Source organism: Liolophura sinensis, chromosome 6 (genome assembly GCF_032854445.1).
Source record: "Liolophura sinensis isolate JHLJ2023 chromosome 6, CUHK_Ljap_v2, whole genome shotgun sequence".
Taxonomy (NCBI): domain Eukaryota; kingdom Metazoa; phylum Mollusca; class Polyplacophora; order Chitonida; family Chitonidae; genus Liolophura; species Liolophura sinensis.
In genome coordinates, this window is record NC_088300.1 from 67759538 (window position 1) to 67781613 (window position 22076).

Sequence of the window (22076 nt, forward strand, 5' to 3'; positions counted from 1 at the left end):
AGAAATGTAATTTTTATGAATATTTATCTCGGTCGAATGAAAAATTATATGTCAAATGTAAGTTTATGACGACAATTATAATTATAGCATATATACAGAACAATGTATATAAACTCAGACTTGTTATGTCCTGTGCACCTATCAAAATTCAACTGACGTGACATAACGTAACCTACACATGTTTCTAAAGCAAACGTCTCAAAACTAAACATCAACGTTTATTGCTTAACTAACAAATGAACAAGTACATGTATTTTATTCCTAGAACTTCATTTAGATGAAATACATATGGAACTTTAGATGTGGAGCTGTGTATGTGAATTGCATTCACAAGTATTTGAACCTATATACTACAAAGCCTACAAACTAACTATTAAATCTGATGCATGGTTTTATTCACCAACAGCCTTTATTTTCCCATACTGGTATTATAATTAACAGCTCTGGTAAATCCTTTGACAAAATTAAGGGAGTTGAAAACTATCACTGTGTCAGTTTTGCTTGAGTCATATATATGGTTTATTTGTCATTCAGTCAGATGCTTCTGCACATATTTAGTGTATTCATTGTATAGAATACATCCATTGGCAGTGGATATGCAACCTGATATGTAAGTTCTATAGCTAATATTGATCTTACATCATAGGCGAGAATAAAGACTCAAATTAAGAAGAGATGTACATATTTATAGCCCGGGTATATACACGCCTGTGTAGGTGTTAATAGAGACCGGTCAGGTGTTGAGCATGTACAGGCTTGTTCACCGGGATAAAGTCTACCAGCCTTGCTTGTAGACCTGCCTACCTGACTGACTGCCTCGATTCGCCGTCACTGTTGGCATGCCCCAATGCACAATGACATCACTCTCGTGACGTTGGCTCTTTCGATTTTTCTGTTGGGAAAACCCACTTGGTAAAGCCGGCACATGCTGTTTATCTGGCAGGCCACGTGGGTTGAAGCGAGCTGGGCCAGCCGGTTATATGGATAGCTGAGCCCGGCTGGCTTGACACACAAAATGAGCCGCACAACACAGCGAAAGCCTATAGCCCCCATCCTCTCCATGCCGCAGTTTACACATATTGTTAATTGTTATAGCATGTCACTATAAAAACTAAGGCAGCGCTTCATGCCAAGCAAGGTTAATGTAACACAGCCAAAACGCCCGTACCCGTGTTGTGGAAAGTGTTACATAAGAAAAATATTACGTGTACATTTTTTTCTTTTCGATAATAATAATAATAATAATAAACATGAACAGTCCCATGCTGCTGCTCTCAAGATTCTCCAGTCATTCATTACGCAGCGTAATGACCCAATGCGGTCAGTGTGAGTTCAAGTCCAGCTCATTCTGGCTTCCTCTCCAGCCGTACGTGGGAAGGTCTGCCTGCAACCTACGGGTGGTCGTGGGTCCCTCGGGCTCTGTCCGGTTTCCACCCACCATAATGCTGGCCGCCGTCGTATAAGTGAAATATTCTTGAGTACGGCGTAAAACACCAATCAAATAAATAAATAAACAAACAAAATACAGGGTGGGCAAACATGGATGTGAAAAGTAAGAAATTTAACAAAAGTTAATCAGATACATCAATATATTTTTTAAGTTTACCAATACGATCAATAGAGAATGAATCCAGCTGTACATGTTTAAAGAATGCTGACAAAAATGAAAACTCCCAATTTTTTTTATATGTTTGTTTGTGTATGTTTATATTCGTTCATTTCTGTAGAACTCGTTCGGCAAAAATACTGAACAGCTTTCTGATTTACACTCTACACCCGTAACCAAAGAAAACTTGAAAGCAATCTATTTTATACATTCAAAATGTTTAAAGATTTTGTTAGAAAGATATAGGCCTATCTCCACCCCCATTTGCATTATTCATCTCCACCGTACAATTTAAGTTGGTTCATTTTCACATTTTGTGTTGTTTGTTTTTTTGCTGTTTTTTTTTTCGAGAAAAAAAAATGTTTTTTTTTTATATCTGTCCAAGCCATATGTATATACCGATTGAATTTGTCGTTGTTTGTAATGCAGGCTGCCTAAAGTTACATAACAGTACCTCTACAGCTGTTTCAGTAAAGACTCAGCTGGTTTGTTATAGCTGGCCTTTTATTGAACGTCAGAACAATCCATGCCACCCACTGGTGTGTGATAAGTTATGTTGCAATTTTATTTATTAAACACATGGTTGCTGCGAACTTCAAATCCGCATCGCCGTCCAGCATTATGGCGAGCAAGTGTGTTCTTGTGTACGTGACAATTGCCACATGCACCACATGTAAAAAGGCCCTTTTGACAAGTGTAACACTTAACCATGGTTTAACGGGCACGCTTAATCACAAACAAGCAATAATGTAGAGTGTTCCAAAACAAAACTTAAACAGAACTTACAGAACCGAAACAGGATATTTTATTTACCAAATTCAACACGTGTAGGCCTACATGTATATACCCCATGTCCTTCCGATTTCACACAACATAGGCCAGAGCTAGTTGTGTGCATGGTTTATTCTGACAAGTGCATCCAGTAAGTGCTTGTTTGTGTAGAGAAACAAGTTAGCTGAACGTTTGTAGCAGGCAGAATTAATGTAATGTTCATTCGACATCAAGAAAGCAATTGCTGCTTTCAACGAGAGAGGTGAGCAGATTGCAGGTGGTTTGACAGATTTCACCGAACTATTAAACGCCATTGGGCGTGGTGACTTACATGTGTGTTACACATGGCATTCTGTCATAATGGGTACGAAGCATTTCATTGGCCACTTTTCTACCAGCTGACGTCAACATTAATATTCATAAGCACGTGACTGCGCTTAGCCAAGCATTGAGCTCAGCCTTGAGCATTATTCAAATCGTAAGTAAACAAACTGCGGGCTCTCCTCTCAACGTGCACCTTTCATATCAGTCCAAAACAAACCGTGACTGCTCGCGGACCACTCAGCAGCTCACCGTACAGTTCACCATTTTTATTTCAGCTTAGCCGATCTTTTGCATTTTAACCGAAAATGTTGAGTATTGCTCAGCTTATCCAGGCAGCTGAATTTCTGGAGCGGAGGGAAAGAGGTAGGAAGCCGATTTTGTGCAGAAATGTGATTATTTTTATGCCGAGTCTGCCACGTTGCATGGCAAACTGACAACCACTTGACAGCTCGTTTCACGTGTGGATATTTGTCTCTTTGCAGAAGCAGAGCATGGATATGCTTCCACTTTGCCAATGCCAGATGAAAGTAAGAGAAATAGAAGCAAGCCAAAGAAGTCTCAGGGAAATAGGTAAGTTATTTATGAGATATAGGAATTTTTTTACTACAGTTATTCATGTGACTATTTTGTGCCTAAACAATCAGCTGATCGACAGGGTGAGGCCAGTGACAACGTGAGGTTTGATGCCACAAATCAGACTTATGTGCCATGGAAAAGCCATACCCACGACATCAATGTTCTTGGCTCCCACTCTCATTCATTTTATTTTTAAATGGAAGATTTCTGAGGCCTGTACCGCTCGTGTTACGTTTGTAGAACGCCGGGGCATCAAACGGCCGCCATGTTGACTCTATGCTGAAAATGACGTCTGCCGTGGAGTTATTAAATCTTGTCCATTTTGTGGGCTGAAGCTTCCCACTGTGGCAATCTGTGAAACATTCATTGTAAAAACTACGAGGTTATGAGAATATTCTCGGCGGTAAATGACAATCTGCCTCTCTAGAATCGAAGGATAGGTCGATACTTGCTTTGTTGACAAATGATACAGCCAGGGCACAGCGATCTGCTTTTAACCAGCGTAGCATATATTTCTCACAGGAAAGACTCAGTATTCGTGCAAGGGGCAGATCGAATTATGGCCAGCAGCCGAAACAGTGTTTCTATAATGTCTAACTAGGAAAATGACATCAGCAACGATAACCGCCAAATTGTGAGACCGTTTTCAACGGCTCTTTTTGGCGGGTTGACTGCTTTTTTGTTCCCACATTGGGTCTTTCTAACCTGGGCTCCTGTTGTATCATATATAATGGCCGTATGGACATACTGTTGACCGCGTGTTGGATGATATATTGTCAGATTTTGTTCTCCTCGGCAGTTAGGGGTTTGCGAATATTTTCCATGCAGGGATCAGTTTGACGTTAAGATGAGCGCAGGCCGGTGTGCGGATGTCACTTACAGCCATGTGTGTCGCTCGGCGAGTCATGTGGCCTCGCTGATGTTGGCTTAGATTGCTATTTTTAGAACACCAGAGTTCACCGGAACGTATGTCGGTTTTTCAGCATAAGAATACCTACTTATACTTGCAGTTTTGTTCTAACATTTTCAGAGAGTAATTTTTTGTTTTGATTTGTCGTTTCAGATCAACACATAACGAACTGGAAAAAAATAGGTAAGTTGCTAACTTTTCTAAATTGTTTCGTCTTGGAATGCCATTACCCCCCCTGCGATCGTTCATGTTTGGACTCGTCTTCGAGGTTGTTAGACCCAGATTACCCTCACTAAAATAATGCCAACCAAAACAAATCTATCGTACGGAATTCGGTGCTGTATTCTGTCGGTTGTAAGAGGTTTACGAAACTTTTTTATTATTTATTTACGAAGAGTATGTTGAGTATATTCAGTAAAGTTCTATATGGACTCGGTTTCACCATTTTTAATCCTTGCAGGAATATAAGTTATTATACTGGCGATTTTCTGTGGTTAAAATTGACCTAAGACGGTTCATGCGTCACGAGTTGAAGTTGACGGGCCACATGGGCCACTGATGTATTCCAACATATTTAACCTCGACCCACCATGTGTCATTTTCCCACATTTTACCCTTCGGTGAACCCCGTCTTAAGTGTTAGGTTGGGAAATTTAGTGCAGGCATTTTGAATTGTTACACAGTGACATTTCATTTCACTTCACCTCACTTCTGTGTGAAAGTGAACATTTTCAAACTTGGAATGGTAAAAAGGCTTGTGAGCTGTGCTTTGTGTGGAATTCAAGTTTTTAAGTCTTGCTACAGCAGATGAGCCCAGCTACTGCTCACTCAGTCATGTTAATATGATGGTGTTATCTTGGAACGTACCACCCAGAAACTTGGTCAGGGGGTGATAGTGTGCCGACTGCAGTTGGCACGCTGGGCTGGGGGCAGCTGTTGTCAAGGGCAGCCGCAATTTTAGCAGATCACATGATAACTATGCCTTTCCCTTTTAAATAGATTACTCATAGAAAATAAGAAAAGTGAGAACAGCATGTAATACGTGATAGGTTTATTGTTATGCGCTTTCCATTATAATTTGAAATGTTGAGTTTTGTTTTTAAATCTTCAGTTTTCTTTGGCTAATTTATATATACATGTAATTGAAAGATGCAAGGAGAAATAAGAAAAACAGGATATTGTTAAGATGAATAGTTGCATGTTTATTTATTTTTTATTTTCGTAATTTTTAGCCAAATTATGCCATTTATGTAACGACATTAGACATACATTACATGTACAACAGTGACCTGCGATGGTTTTAAGAATAATTCTTTGTCAATTAAAATGTCTCCTTGATCATTTTCAGGAGGGCACATTTGAGAAATTGCCTGGAAAAATTAAAAGATATGGTGCCATTAGGTAGAGAGAGCTCAAGGCATACAACTTTGGGTTTGTTGACTGAAGCGAAATCTTTTATCAAGGTAGGTTTTGTTGATCAAATTTCGGTAGTTTATGGAAGCATTTCCAGTTCAAATAAAGAAGTCATGACCTATTCATTGATGATAACAATTATTTCTAAAGATGTGATTTTTCCAGTACTGAAAGGGAAGTCCAGAGAATAGGGGCCACACTGGTTAATAACTTATAGTTTTTGGTACATAAGAGGGTGTCTTTGAAGTTTCTGTAGAGTAAGTGTCATTGGAAAGGTGAAGATCCTGAACCTACCTAAGGGCTCTTGCTGACCAAGTGAGTTATTGGATTCTGGTTTAAGCCCACTTAGCCCTTGAGCAGGCCAGTGGGGTCCTGAGAATTGTCAGGTATTCATCATTGGTAAGACTGAATACCACCATAGAAGTTAAATATTCTTCAGTACTGCATGAAACAAGTAAATTAAAAATATTAACTAATCTAAAATGGAGTTGGTGGTTCCTTAATTTCCAAATTGGTTAATCATATAAACTTTAAATGTTGTTCTAGTAAACAAAATTCTTCTTTCATTAATTCATCCTAATTTACTACATATCTGCTGTGTTTTTTAGTAGAAATGTGTTGTAAATGCAATTGTACTGTAAATGACAAAAATTTAATTTTTTTGCCATGTGTTTTGGTATTTTTAGAACCTAGAAGAAAAAGAACGAAAGCAGGCATTTGCTAAAGAAGACCTTAAAAGGGAACATCGCTACCTCCAGAGAAAACTAGAAAGATTATCTCAAGGCCAATATAGAACACAGGAACGCAGCATTAGTGAATGTAGTACCTCAACTAATTCCAATTCCGCATCTGAATCTGGTAAGCATTTGTTCGAAAAAGAAGTTTCACTTTGTATGCATTAACTAGCACAGATGAGTTGTTCATTAAGTTAATAATCACCTGTTTAATCACAGCAATTGTTACATTTTTTATTTGTATTGAGCAATAAGTCTTTATTAAAAAAAATGAAACTGAATGCTGTAAATTTTCGTAAAAAGGAAGTATCAAAGTTTTAATATTTGCTAAGGGTTATAAAATTCAAGACACTGTTTATACTCGGGTCAAGAAATAATGTTTTCATGTATCATTGTTCACTTAAATGTATTTTTGAGGTTTAGTGAGTTTAGTTGTCCTAATGTAAATGATATGTGATCAGTTTTGTTTCTGTACGTGTTTCAGATGAAGTCGACATCATTGGATTCAACAGTGCTCACAGTGATACAGATGACCACAGCAGCATTCAGAGTGTGGGAAGTGATGGTGGTTGTTCTGTAGATACAAAAAGGCTGTCTTTCGTTACAATCCCTGCCTCACTTTGATAGACCAGGAAACCATGCCCTAATTGAGGAAGCATAATTTCTTCATTCAAAAGAAATGTAGGATCTGGTTTGCACATTATATGCAAATTATATGCAGCCTGTGAATTAGTATTGCAACGAGTTGCATTGTTGACTGTTCTTGGAGGAATGCAGATCAACTATAGAGAACTGAAATTGATGTCCAAGGGCCATTTTGAATTCCTCTTGTTTCTCTCTTGAAGTATATGTACATTGTCCAGGCTTGGTTGGGTGACCCCTAAAAATATGGCCTTCAATATGTGCAGTTATAGAGGAGCAAGAGAGATAAATTGCAACAAGAACTGTGGATCATTTACAAGGAGTCCAAATTCTTAAAGGCAGCCAGGAGATGATGGAACACAAAGCATGCCATGGCGATGAACACCAGTTAAATGAAATACTCAGTAACTCAGCAACCTGACTGGAATGTAGATGACTTCTGTTCTATCCTCTGTTGGTTACCTGGATAACGTAACCATGCACATTTCCATATTCCTTTGCTTTGTTAACAAAATCAGTTTGACTTTGAAATCTGTGATTTATGCTAGCCCAAACTTCAACAACAACAACAACAAAAAGAAAAAAACCCAAAAAAACAACAACAACATATATTCTAATAACTCATATGAAAAACTCAGAAAGAAATGTTACCCTTAGACTGTTGAACATAGCATGCTGAAACACTGAAATCGCACAATGATGTTGAGAACATGTTAATTATGTTAAGAGTGGATAAGTATAAGCTCAAGGAAGAGGCGTATTTACTTACATGCTCAACTGGCCTTAACTGTGGAAGATGGGTAAGGGACTTACGGGCTTGAACATAATTTTGGAGTTCAGAGTTCTGAGTAATAGATGAGAATTCTCAGGCTTGTGCACAGTGAGTGTTGAAACCTAAATCAGTTCTGCATTGGTGCCAAAGGTTGTATTTAGTTTCCTTAATGTAGAATTTTATTATCTTTACGGAAGCTTTCATTTGAAGAACAGCTGCATATATATGTGTGTAGAAAAAAGACATTTTGAACAATGTGAAAATGTCTCATGCAAAGATCCTTGAGGCATATTGTCTTGACTCAAAAAAGTCTTACCAATAATTGCAAAAAGAATTCAGCTTTAAATTTAATGAATGGTGTCTGTAGGCTTAAGGAAAGAAAAACTTAACACTACTGTGTTGATGTTAATTTCTTGATGCAGATCTGTTTAAGTCCAAGGAAATCAAGCCCTTTCAAAATCAAAGTGTGCCGTAAATGGAGATACAGGACATCAGTCTGATTGCTGTATATTTATAGGATATGTCAGCCTTTACCTCTTGTGGCATTAACATGTAACTTGCAAAAGGTTAGCCTTGATTGGCTGAAAATGTCTTGCCAGTGTAAGGTTTCTTGCCTTTGTAAACCTACTGACTGACAGGCCAGTATGGATGGTAATTCAGAAAGTGCGTGTTACATTTTAAAAAGTTTAAACCATACATATGGTGAACAATACAGAGACCAGTCCGAAAATGTGCTTTCTCGGTGAGCAGTGTACATTCAAAAAGGTTTTTATGTACACAACTGCTGAACAAAATTATAAAAACATATTAAACATGCTGTGATATTGAAACTATATGGGGGCAGCTACACATGTACTGGCCAGTGCTGGGTGCTGGGATAGAGCATGGTGGTTGCTTACACCACATACATCTACTGGTGTGCTTGAGATTGTAATGGCGTGATGCTCTCTTCTGTTCCTGGTGAGTACATAGATTGCATTTATGTGTGCGCTTGTTCTTCCTGCCCGAAATCCTGACTGATCTGTTGGGTCATTTTATCTCGAGGGTCCCAGATACATTATATACTACAGTTCAGGGCGTTCATCCAACATATAATGTATCTTGTTCATTTTGTCTTGTTCAGAAAGGGTAAACTTACAAGTGCACAGATCAGTTTGCAAGGCGGCCAAGTATGCAGTTTTTTAGTTGTGTTGTCAGCGTAAGTCTTATGTGGGAACCTGATGCTGAAGATCAGCTATATGGACCATTTGTAATTATTTCCCCTTAAGTTCCACGACTACATGATTTATAAGGAGAAAATTGATCTCAATGAAATATCATCCTTATTTTATAGGTTCTGTGCAATTCTTACAATTTAGCACCCCAGTGCCCTCTTTTTTTTTTTGTTTATTCTTTCTGTCAGTGGAAGTGGTGACGTTTTCAATGCGACTGTAGTTGGAAACATTCACTTACGAGGGGTGTGCACCATTTTAGACTGCAACTGGTCATGAAGAAAAGACTAAATATCAAATCCTGCCACGATTTTAAATACTGTGGTGTTGATGGTACGACTATTTAGAGATTTTTAGGCTGTGTCTCGGACAAGTGCTAAAAATTTTAATATAAAAGGTACAGTTTTATTGTTATTAATAATATATATATATATATCTATATAAAATATGTATTTTAGCTGTAGGGGGTATGTGAACAATTTCCCAAGTTATACATTCAGTGTTTGAGTGTTCAGGAATAAAATTCAGTATTTTAAACTTAGATGTCCAGTACACATTAACCTTCCCCCATATGTCCGTTATGGTTAAGTACTCTTATCATCTAGATTTCAGAAACAAAGAAAAAAACATTGTTAATGGTAGGAAACCATCGGGTTAGATGGAATATACCAGGTTGAAAATAATTGTGAACTTGGCAAGTTTTATCTTGGCCTCGTGGAAGCGGACAGAAATTCAGTTGCATGTGTAATTACGGGTTTGTACCAATGTGCTTTCTCTCCTGCCATAAATTGATACGATCCGAGTCAGGGATTCATGGTGCTATGCCTATCGTTTTGTGATGTGGACGCTTCAACTGGAAGTAACCTTTACCAAAATAGGCTGGACAATCCTCTGATACTGGAAAGAGCACACAGTGAATATAGCCAAAGGAACACGCTATCAGTGAATATAGGCCTCTGCTGTCCCGCCAAGCTGTTTGCAAGGATTGGTACAATAGAAACATGCTACTGTACTTTTCTCTCCATATTTTGTTATGTGTAATTCCTGAATCAATAGATTGACCAGTTACTTTGTTTTTGACTAGCGTGTAATACACAGGGATCTGTTTACTCCTCCTTGTTTTCTGTCCAAAAAAATCCTGTGTATGAATTTATTTAATTGTCATTGGATCTGTAAGCTGATGAGCTACAGAAGGATCAGTGTATAGACTACAAGTGGCTAACTCAACTATAGATTGTAAATTTATGTTAGTTGTTACAGAATGACAGCCTCTACAAGTGTGCAGTATCTACTGTTCATTGTAAGTCTATTACTGGTGCTGGTAGCTCTAGGAAAGTAGAAACTCTTCTCTTGTGTACATAAAACATTAATATTATTGTTCATGTTCTCATTTGCTGAGAATTAAAACCTTTCATTACTTGCATTTGTTGTTTCTTATTGTGAAATGTGTTCTTCTTTTTTAAGTACATATGCATTGATTTGACTAATTTTAGAGATTAAGAAGCCCACCTTTAGATCATCGAAAACTGCTTTGCTTTTGCTGCATCAACAAGGTTGCATGCTCAAATCGAGCTCTACCTGGTTTGGGTTGCAGCCTCAAGTGAGGAGGATTTCCACTTGCCTGGCAAAAGTTTTATGCAAAGTAAACCTGACAGCTATTGTTTACTGTAAGAAGTGAAAAAAAAAAATACAGCCTTGGGTGTCATTGCAGTAAATGAGTAAACACAGATATAAAGGTTACAAGATATGTATTTGTTACGTAATTTTGTATTGTACTGTTAATGTACTGACTTATGACTTGCTGAAAATGCATCTGTTCAGTAAGTGTCTGTTCTGACCGCAAATTGTCACACTGATGGGTGCACAAAACAGTTAACGTTGAGATATTAAGCTTCTTGTTCTGAGTTCCATCGTGTGTTCCAGAAGCATGTGTCGCAGTCTGATCATGCCAAACCCGCCGTTGCCTTGTTAAGGGACAATCCCAAAACATCAGTGCATGCAGTGAATTTTGCACAAACAACCCACAGAGTCAATCTGGAGAAATCTGTTCGCATAACACGTTCACAGTACATTTGTTGGTTTGCTGACAAACCGGTTGGTCAGGGACCGTTTAGATACCACGTATGCATTTAGGATTGGAGAGCGTAAATGCCAGAGCACTGAAGGTATAATAAGGCATCAGCTGACAACATACGTCAGTTTGTGTATTATTTACCTGGGCTTACCAGTCAATAAGCTACATGTATCTACTATAGGCTATACGTCTGTATGCCGGGCAAACCGCCCATATGTAGGTCAGACGTCCCGCAAGACCAGCTAATGGACACACAGCGTATCCAAGAGATCATATATAGTATAATGACAAAGGAGTACACATGCCGCTGCGGCTTTAGTAAAGTATAAGCGAAGGAAGATAAATTAAAATAGGGTTGATGAAATGAGTAGACAGGTACCGGTACGTCATCCGTCAAACAGGCGGACATCTAAGCTCACATACCAAACCTGCTGAAGAATAACTGACTACAATAGAACGCTTTTCAGTGCCATGTCTCGTGGTCATATACCAACAATGTCTCAGTGCAGGTCAGGTTACCACGCTTTCACATTCCGGTTCAGTTACTAAGCCACAGAGAGGGGGATAACAAAAAAAAATATATATATATATATATACATACATCCATGGCCCAGGATTTTGAAGTCAAAATTTCAAATCACTTTAAAATTGTTATTTCTGAAGTAACAAGGTGAAAATATTGCTCCACAATGTAAGTTCTGAGTAAGTTATATCAGAACAAATTTGCGCTGAAATAACGGAAAGGAACATACCAAATTTCATGGTTTTTGACTTAAATCTAAGATCGATTTAGGATCTCGGTCCCGAGTCCCGAGCACATGAAAGTGTACAATGAGTTCATATCAAATGACACTGGCATCGAGGCAATTATATTACGCTGGATATCTCCAATCTCTTACAAAATCACAGACAAAACCGATAAAACACAAAGAAAACATTTACTTCATTTGTCCTTCAATTTATGTCCACGCCAATACTTTTAAAGTACACTACAAATGGTTAAAACCATCGCCAGTAAGCCCGCAACAAAGTTCTTCATGTATGGGCCCATTTCTGCATTAACACTGTAGGCTTTCTTTCACAGAGCTCTTCGGAAAAACTGGATACTTAGCACCCACAGGATATTCGTTAGGTGCAAACTCAGCTGAACATACCGATTGCGGCACACCATGCTCACATGCCACCTGCCGGAATGGTGTCCGAACTAGGTCATGCCGGCTAACAGCATCTATACCACAAACCTTTACCGTCTATCTAGGTCACACGCTGATAGACCAAAATACGGGGTATAAACAAGTCCATCAAGCTGTGGAGATAAACCTAGAAATCCAATGCCACTAGACCAATCTACACTGTTAAACTCACTAACATTTCTCAGCTTTGTCAGGCTTCTTTTTACCCGCTGTCTCGTCTGACGTACAATGTTCTGGACTTTCTTATCAGTAGCTTGTGGCACGGCTCCAACTGTTTCTGTACGAGGACTGTAATGACATCTTTCCTAAACAAATGTCTCTCAATAAAAATTGTCCTCGAGCATAGCGTTTGATTCGCTTTTATCATTTGGAGGTAAAAGATACCCTTCTATGCAAATATAGCCAACAGCGAGTCCATTTTCAAAATAGTCCATGCACTTTGTGATCAGACCATCTTTGCTTCCTCTCTGCCCGTATATGGGATGGTCTTCCAGCAACCTGCGGAATGCTGGAGGTTTCCCCTGGGCTGCGCCCGGTTTTCTCCTATCTTAAGGCTTACTGCTGTTGTATAAATGAAATATTCTTCAGAACGGCGTAAAACACCAATCAAATAAATAAATAAATAAATGACAGGGGGTCTCGCTAAGGTCGTGTGTTCAAATTCAGCTGTTTTCAGTCAGTTTGACTCTTGATATCAAACATGAATGTGCCTCAGCTCCATCAAGGTAATTTTTCCTCTGTCAGTTGTTAAAATGCTTCGATCAGCCAGTGCAACATCTCCATCAGCAAATTTGTTTTATTGTGCCACTAGTAGTAATCACAGATTACCTGACAATGTGAGTTTACATCAGGGGTGACAATGAAGATGGCAGCATGGCAATACCTTGGTGGCATTGATGTCCATCAACTCACTTGGGAATATCACACATATTAGTTCCAGATTATTATCAGTCTGATTTACAATAAACTGCATGAGTCGCTCTTTCACCAGCACCCTAGACAAATTATCGGCTCACATGATAAATTAACAGTTCATAGCCGGTATGAGTACTTCATTATTAAATCAAGGATTCAAAGAAATTATCCACCATCAGCTGAGGTATCTTCCATCTTGTAGCCTTACCCACCATTATCTGACCTTATATCCACTATCATCTTACCCTATGTCCACAATCATCAGACCTTATACCTACCATCAGTTGATCTTGTATCCATCATTAGCTAGCCCTATATCCACCATCAGGTGATCCCATATCCATCATCAGCTGGCCCTATATCCACCATCAGGTGATCCCATATCCATCATCAGCTGGCCCTATATCCATCATCAGGTGATCCTATATCCACCATCAACTGACCCTACATCCACCATCAGGTGATCCCATATCCACTATCAGCTGGCCCTATATCCAACATCAGGTGATCCTATACCCACCATCAGGTGATCCTATACCCACCATCAGGTGATCTATACCTACCATCAACTGACCCTACATCCACCATCAGGTGATCCCATATCCATCATCAACTGACCCTACATCCACCATCAAATGAAATTATATCTGCCGTCAGTTGACCCTATAAACACCATCAGGTGATCCTATACCCACCATCAACTGACCCTATATCCACCATCAAGTGAAATTATATCTGCCTTCAGCTAGCCCTATATCCACCATCATCTGATCTTATATCCATCATCAGCTGAGCTTATATCCACCATCATCTGATCTTATATCCACCATCACCTGACCCTATGTCCACCATCAGCCGAGCTTGTATCCACTATCATCAACCCCTATATCCATTATTGGCTCACCCTATATTCACCCCTGGCCTTTGCGCTGTCATACTCAAGTTATCACAAGAAAACCCATGGCATCTGCACTGTCACACTCAAGTCATCACAAGAAGAAATTCTGGCATTTGTACTGTCACACTCAAGTCATCACAAGAAGAAATTCTGGCATTTGTACTGTCACACTCAAGTCATCACAAGAAGAACTTCTGGCATTTGTACTGTCACACTCAGGTCATCACAAGAAGAAATTCTGGCATTTGTACTGTCACACTCAAGTCATCACAAGAAGAACTTCTGGCATTTGTACTGTCACACTCAAGTTATCACCAAAATTCCCAAAGCATCTGTACTGTCACACTCAAGTCATCACAATAAGAACATTGGCATATGAAATGTCACATTCAATTCATTACAAGACAAACCCCAGGCATCTGCACTGTCAAGCTCGAATGATCACAATTTATTTATTTATTTGATTGGTGCTGTACGTCATACAGATGAATATTTCACTTTTAAGATGGTGGGCAGCATTATGGTGGGAGGAAACCAGACAGAGCCAAGGGAATCAATTCATTGCAAAAAGAACCCTGGCACCTGCACTGTCTTGATATTCATGTCATCCTCTTATCTCACTGATTTGCACATCATCAGTCCACAGAGGTGGGCTAAGCTTAGAAATCACTCATGCATGTCGTGTAACCTTGATATGTTGCTGCCCTATCTGGGTCGATATGCAGGTCAACTTGATTATGGTTTGATGAACACAAAAAATGTCAGCTCCCTCGGGCATATAGCCTAACTGCGAATCAGGATGAGTTTTACATCTCTCCACTTTTTCTCACTGCACAGACAGTAAGAGTGCTTGGAGGTCACTTGCCAATTATCTTGCTCTGCATATTTTTATCGTTGACCTACTATTAGCCAGTGCCCATACAATGACTGTTGATATGCATAATTACTGATGTGTGGTTTGAAAATGCATCTGAAACATGGCCCACATACATGTGTCCTTTTTGTGACTTACTGAGGTGAAGTGTGAACACTGAACGGGCGATTAACACGCATGTACAAATCTGCCTGGGCAATATACCTCTATTTACACTTCTGAAAGGCTGAATCACATGCTGATATTTGTAAATGTGTACTGGATTTGTACATGTGTTTACACTTTGGAGTGGTTTTTGTACCTCTATATACACTTCTATCTTGATAATGTACATTTCTGCACACTTCTCGTCGATAAGGTACACATGTACACTTCTGAAAGGAAGAATCATTTGCATTTGACTTCTGATTGGATAACTCACACTTCAGGAAGGATGAATCGCAAGCATGTGGATTTCTGACTGGATAATGTACACTTCTGAAAGGATAGATCCTAGGCATATTCATTTCTGACTGGATAATGTACACTTCTGAAAGGATACATTCCAGGCATCTACATTTCTGACTGGATAATGTACACTTCTGAAAGGATAGATCCCAGGCATAATCATTTCTGACTGGATAATGTACACTTCTGAAAGGATAGATCCCAGGAATATGCATTTCTGACTGGATAATGTACGCTTCTGAAATGATAGATCCTAGGCATATGCATTTCTGACTGGATAATGTACACTTCTGAAAGGATACATCCCAGGCATCTACATTTCTGACTGGATAATGTACACTTCTGAAATAATAGATCCCAGGCATATTCATTTCTGACTGGATAATGTACACGTCTGAAAGGATAGATCCCAGGCATGTGCATTTCTGACTTGATAATGTACACTTTTGAAAGGATAGATCCCAGGCATCTACATTTCTGACTGGATAATGTACACTTCTGAAATAATAGATCCCAGGCATATTCATTTCTGCCTGGATAATGTACACTTCTGAAAGGATAGATCCCAGGCATGTGCATTTCTGACTTGATAATGTACACTTGTGAAAGACAGATCCCATGAATGTACCCTTTGACCAGATAATCAGAGGGTATGCCTGCCCGTAGGCCCATACTTCTAAAAAGACAAATCCTAGGCATATATTTCTACAATTGTGACTAGATAAGGTATATGTACACATACATGTAGGTACACCACTGGAAGAAGGTATCTCTAATTGAACATACTCTTTGGAATTAGTGACGTTTCCATGTACCCACAGCCATAGCTAACCATCTGTGTACACAACATTATCAGCTATTGTTATAAAGGTACACGCACAATGCGTGCAAAGGTACAGTAGACAATGTTTAACGCTTTATGATTAATAGCTATCTGTAGAGAACATGTTATGGGCTGTGGGCATAGCTGTGATGTTTGCTATCGTAAACATCGTCAAGTTGTTAATCATGCCTGTGTTCCTTCTCTTTTGGATGTTTGTATGTTTTGTGACATTTGTGTACACAAGCAACAATGTTTACGTTCAATCCAATTTAGAAATAAAACAGGATTAACATACTGGAATATTGTAGTCAAAACAAACAGAGTAATAAAAATGATACAAACTGTCTGTTAGATACAGTGGACCAGTACATGTACGTAAAATATAACGGTAAACGTAAACATATATCATAAGACTAAACTATAGTCCCGTTTTTTAAAGTGTTTTTCTTAATAGAAAAATAAATATGCAATATAAATATACATAAGCAAATTGAAGTTATTACTTATTAGGTGCTTAAGTATAGCACAATTTAGTAAAGGCTTTATGAATGAGCATAAATGCATGGACAATGGCTAGTGTACTAGGGTAGCATCAGTATAAAAAATAAATGTAGTAACCATCCCCTTTACGAATATTACATTATCATTATCATTTTGTTGTAGTTTAATGTCGTGCTGAAGAATATTTTACTTAATATGTGACAGTGGCCAGGTTTGTGGGTGGTGGAAACCCATAAATACTCTTCACCACATACACTGACAATCGGGTGGAGGAAACCAGGGTAAATCAGACCCACCACATACAGGCCATCTGGTGGAGGAAACCAGGGTGAATCAGCACCCTTCACCACATACACTGACAATCTTGTGGAGGAAATATAAGTAAACCAGCACTCTTCACCACATATACAGACAATCTGGTGGAGGAAACCAAAGTAAAAAAGGTTGAAGCACCCTTCACCATGTATACTGACAATCTGGTGGAGGAAACCAAAGTAAACCAGCAGGCTTCAAAATGTATAGTGACAATCTGGTGGAGGAAACCAAAGTAAACCAGCAGGCTTCAAAATGTATAGTGACAATCTGGTGGCGGAAACCAAAGTTAACCAATACCAGTACATCTTGGTACTTTGTTCTGATGAGCCCAAATGACTCTTGGCTTTTCGCTTGCAATGAAGACACTGGGACCTTTCAGCGATTGCCCTGTAATTTAATAGAGTGACAACACATAATTACTACTGTGGTTGTTTACTACCTAGTGGATCAAGCACAGCACTGAAACACATTACTAGTACACCATCAAAAGACTGTTTCGGTCATCTGAAATGTTCATAAATACTCATTTAATTATTTTTATAATAATATTTCATTTATCAGTTGAGAAAAATATATAGTTCAAGCAAATACTTTATCTTGATAACTTTATTTAAAGTATTTCAACATTGTTCACAGAGGTCCAGAAGTAAAATACGAAGATTAAAGACTTTATATATTTACATACAACATATATGTTTTCATATATACAGTTATAAATGTAACATAAACAAAAACATGTATTGTAATATTTAAACATGACAATATACAATTTAACTGTATGTGCATAAAAAACTTCAACTCATTAGTGTTACCTAATGAAAGAAAAATGCTGATTATTATGTTATTTTACAGTTGAGTACACCTGAAATAGTCATTAGTTTGACTATTTTAGAGATTATAATTGTTTGCTTTATGGCTGTAGTAAGTATCTTCGTCCACATTAAATGTGCTGCATTGGAGACCAACACCATGTGGTACAAAACCTGGTGGACTAGTCAAAGTGTACAATCTAAGATTAATATGTTGAGAAAAACAGGTTTTGGAAAAAGCCCTCAGGAGCTGGCTTATAAAAACAAAACATTATACCTAAAATGAAATGCAGAAAAATGTAACTAGTATAACATGGCCCAGAAAAGTTAATGCCGAAATGATTGTGTATAATAATAAACAAAATAAAGCAGAATGGAGTCAGAAAGATGAAAAACACTGATGATCCACATATGTTCACACAAATGTTTATATTTCACTACATATAGAGTAAACATTACATAAACACCAAATCAGATTGCTATCTGGCAACAACATCTGACTATATTATGCACTTCAGGTATTTCTAAATATATAGTGAAAAACAATCACTAGCAAACTGTAACATATTTCCTGGTTTCTGTCATCATTCTATGCACACAAAAAAACCCCAATCTACTTTCATATACAAATATATATATATATATATATATATATATCTACATATATACATATATATTCATATGTAGATTTAGTCAGGACCTATAACTGGCTCAGTTCCCTAAAGTGTCTCTCCATGGAGAATACAGACCTTTCCTCAAGGTTTCTATATGTACTCAGACCCTCACTGGCTCAGTGACTCATGGTTTCTCTCCAGAGAACACAAATCTTTCCCCAAGATGCCTGTATGTTGTCAGTCCCTCTAGGGTGTCTCTCTCTGGAGAAAACAAACCTATCCTAAAAGACTTATACACGTATATGTAGTCAGATTCTCACTGGCTCAGTTCTCCAAGGGGTCTCTACATGGATAACACAAACCTTTCCTCAAGACTTCTGAGTGTAGTCAAAACTTCAGTGGCTCAGTTATCTAAAGTGTCTCTCCATGGAGAACACAAATCTTTCCTCATTGTTTATACATGTATATACATGTATAGTCAGACCCTCACTGGCTCAGTTCTCTATGGTGTCTCTCCATAGAGAGCACAAACCTTTCCTTGTCTTATACATGTATATGTAGTCAGATCCTCACTGGCACAGTTCTCCATTGTTTATACATGTATATACATGTATAGTCAGACCCTAACTGGCTCAGTTCTCTATGGTGTCTCTCCATAGAGAGCACAAACCTTTCCTTGTCTTATACATGTATATGTAGTCAGATCCTCACTGGCACAGTTCTCTATAGTGTCTCTACCCGTGGGGCCTTGGTGTAGGGGTATCTAAGGGAATTCCCTTTCCAAGCCTGGGTTTGAACCTCCACCTCATGTGTCTCAGCAACTGAAAGGATAGCATGCCAATAAAGCTCTAGAAATAACAGTTTTTAATACAGGGTCAGTTTACATGCAATAAATACATATCTACATGTAGGTAAAACATAATACACATATGTCCTTTTTTCCATGTTTCACCTTAGAAGAAGCACACTTTTTGGATCATCCCAAACGAAGTAGCTGCCGGGATGAGGAAGTATCTGGAAAAATATACAAAAACAACGGTGTGGTAAAAACTAACATTAAAAATACAAGTAGAAGTACTTTCAACAGTAAGCATATGCACAGGTACAAATGCATCATATCTATGTATCAGATGGCTTGCAGGCATAAATAACACACAAAGATACAGCTATTTATTTATACCTGATGAGTGTAGTACCATTAATAGAACTGTTCTATAAATATGATCAACCTTTGATCTGATCATCTGTAACAATTGCTAGAGGAAAACGGCCAGATTAAGCCATTTACTTGGCCATCTAGCTCTTCTGTATTGCTGTGTTATAGATATGTACACTAGTTTACACATAAAATATATCTGTACTCTGAAAAGCTGCGGCCAATTAACAATTCATTAGTCTAGCCCAATTTCTGGTGTAAAAATTTTATGCAGGTCTGTGTTTGATACATTAGGGTTTGGAGAAAAACCAGGCAGAGTACTGTGTGTGTGCCGAAATCAGAGCAATTTCAGACTCATCTCCATTCCACCCATCACCCAGTCTCACCATTCCACCCATCGGTCTCACCTCTATCTTACCCCATCACCCAGTCTCACCTCTATCTCCTCCATCACACAGTCTCATCTCCATTCCACACATTACCCAGTGTCACCTCCATTCCACCCATCAGTCTCACCTCTATCTCCCCCATCACCCAGTCTCACCTCTATCTCCTCCATCACACAGTCTCATCTCCATTCCACCCATCACCCAGTCTCACCATTCCACCCATCGGTCTCACCTCTATCTTACCCCATCACCCAGTCTCACCTCTATCTCCTCCATCACACAGTCTCATCTCCATTCCACACATTACCCAGTGTCACCTCCATTCCACCCATCAGTCTCACCTCTATCTCCCCCATCACCCAGTCTCACCTCTATCTCCTCCATCACACAGTCTCATCTCCATTCCACCCATCACCCAGTCTCACCATTCCACCCATCGGTCTCACCTCTATCTTACCCCATCACCCAGTCTCACCTCTATCTCCTCCATCACACAGTCTCATCTCCATTCCACCCATTACCCAGTGTCACCTCCATTCCACCCATCAGTCTCAAATCTATCTTCCCCATCACCCAGTCACACCTCCATTCCAACCATCAGTCTCACCTCTATCCCACAGATCACCCAGTCTCACCTCCACCCGATCAGTCTCACCTCTATCTCCCCCATCACCCAGTCTCACCTCCATTCCACTCATCATTCTGTCTCTCCTCCATGCCACCCATAACCCAGTCTCACCTCCACTGCACCCATCACCAAGTCCCACCTCCATCCCACTCATCACTAAGTCTCACCTCCATTCCGCCCATCACTCAGTCCCACCTCCGTCCCACCTCCATTCCACACATCACCAAGCCTCACCTCCATCACACCGATCACCCAGATCCACCTCCATCTCACCCATCGCCCAGATCCACCCCCATTCCACCCATCACTCAGTCACCTCTATTCCACTCATCACCCAGTCACAACTCTATCCCACCCATCACTTAGTCACCTCCATCTCACTCTTCACCCAGCCTCACCTCCATTTCACCCATCTATCTCACATCGATCTCACCCATCACTCCATCTCACCTTGCATTCATCACCCAGACTCACCTCCATCCCACCCATGACTAAGTCACACGTCCATGCCACCCATCACTCAGTCTCACTTATATTCCACCCATCCATCACCCAGTCACCTCCATGCCACCCATCACCCAGATCCACCTCCATTCCACCCATCCATCAGTACCTCTACTCCACTCAACACCCAGACCCACCTCCATTTCACCCATCACTAAGTCACCTCCATCCCACCCATCACCCAAGTCCACACATCACCAAATCTCATCTCCATTCCACACATCACCCAGTCTCATCTCCATTCCGCCCATTATGCTGTCTTATCTCCATTCAACTCATCACTGTCTCACCTCCATTCCACCCATCACCTAATCTCCCCTCCATTCCACCCATCATCCAGTCTCATCTCTTTCCCACCCATCACCCAGTCACCTCCATTCCACCAATCATGCAGTCTCATCTCCATTCCAACCATTAGTCAGTCTCACCTCCATTCCACCCATCACTCTGTCTCACCTATATCCCATCCATCAGTGTCATCTCCATCCCACCCATCACTCCGTCTCACCTTCATTCCACACATCACCAAGTCTCACCTCCATTCCAAACACCACCCAGTGTTATCTCCATTCCACCCATCACCCAGTCTCATCTCCATCCCACCCATCACCCAGTCTCATCTCCATCCCACCCATCACCCAGTCTCATCTCTATTCCACACATCTCCCAGTCACCTCCATCCCACCCATCACCCAATCACCTCCATTCCACCCATCACTCAGTCCCCTCCATTCCACCCATCAGCCAATCTCGCCTTCATTCTATCCATCACTCAGTCTCACCTTTCTCACACACATCACTCAGTCCCACCTCCACCTCACCGATCACCCACTCTCATCGCCATCTCACCCATCTGTCTCACATTGATCCCACCCATCACTCTGTCTCACCTCTATCCCATCCATCGTATAAGTGAAATATTCTTGAGTACGGTGTAAAACACCAATCAAATAAATATCTGCAATCCACCCATCACC

General features: G+C 39.7%; 1 protein-coding gene across 1 annotated transcript; it reads left to right on the forward strand.

Moving 5' to 3' along the window:
• Positions 1 to 2899: 2899 nt before the first annotated feature.
• On the forward strand, positions 2900 to 9873 carry LOC135467945 (max-interacting protein 1-like). The gene is made up of 6 exons (XM_064745889.1): positions 2900 to 3064; positions 3184 to 3271; positions 4341 to 4370; positions 5536 to 5650; positions 6287 to 6458; positions 6819 to 9873. Exons 1-6 carry the CDS (start codon positions 3007 to 3009, stop codon positions 6956 to 6958), a joined length of 603 nt encoding a protein of 200 aa, XP_064601959.1. The 5' UTR covers positions 2900 to 3006; the 3' UTR covers positions 6959 to 9873.
• The last annotated feature ends 12203 nt before the right edge of the window (positions 9874 to 22076 follow it).

Excerpts from the sequence above, each read along its gene's own strand:
- LOC135467945 (XM_064745889.1), top strand. The coding sequence starts at position 3,007 with ATGTTGAGTATTGCTCAGCTTATCCAGGCAGCTGAATTTCTGGAGCGG. Across the intron at positions 3,065-3,183 it reads TCTGGAGCGGAGGGAAAGAG|AAGCAGAGCATGGATATGCT; the intron begins GTAGGAAGCCGA and ends GTCTCTTTGCAG. Across the intron at positions 4,371-5,535 it reads AACGAACTGGAAAAAAATAG|GAGGGCACATTTGAGAAATT; the intron begins GTAAGTTGCTAA and ends GATCATTTTCAG.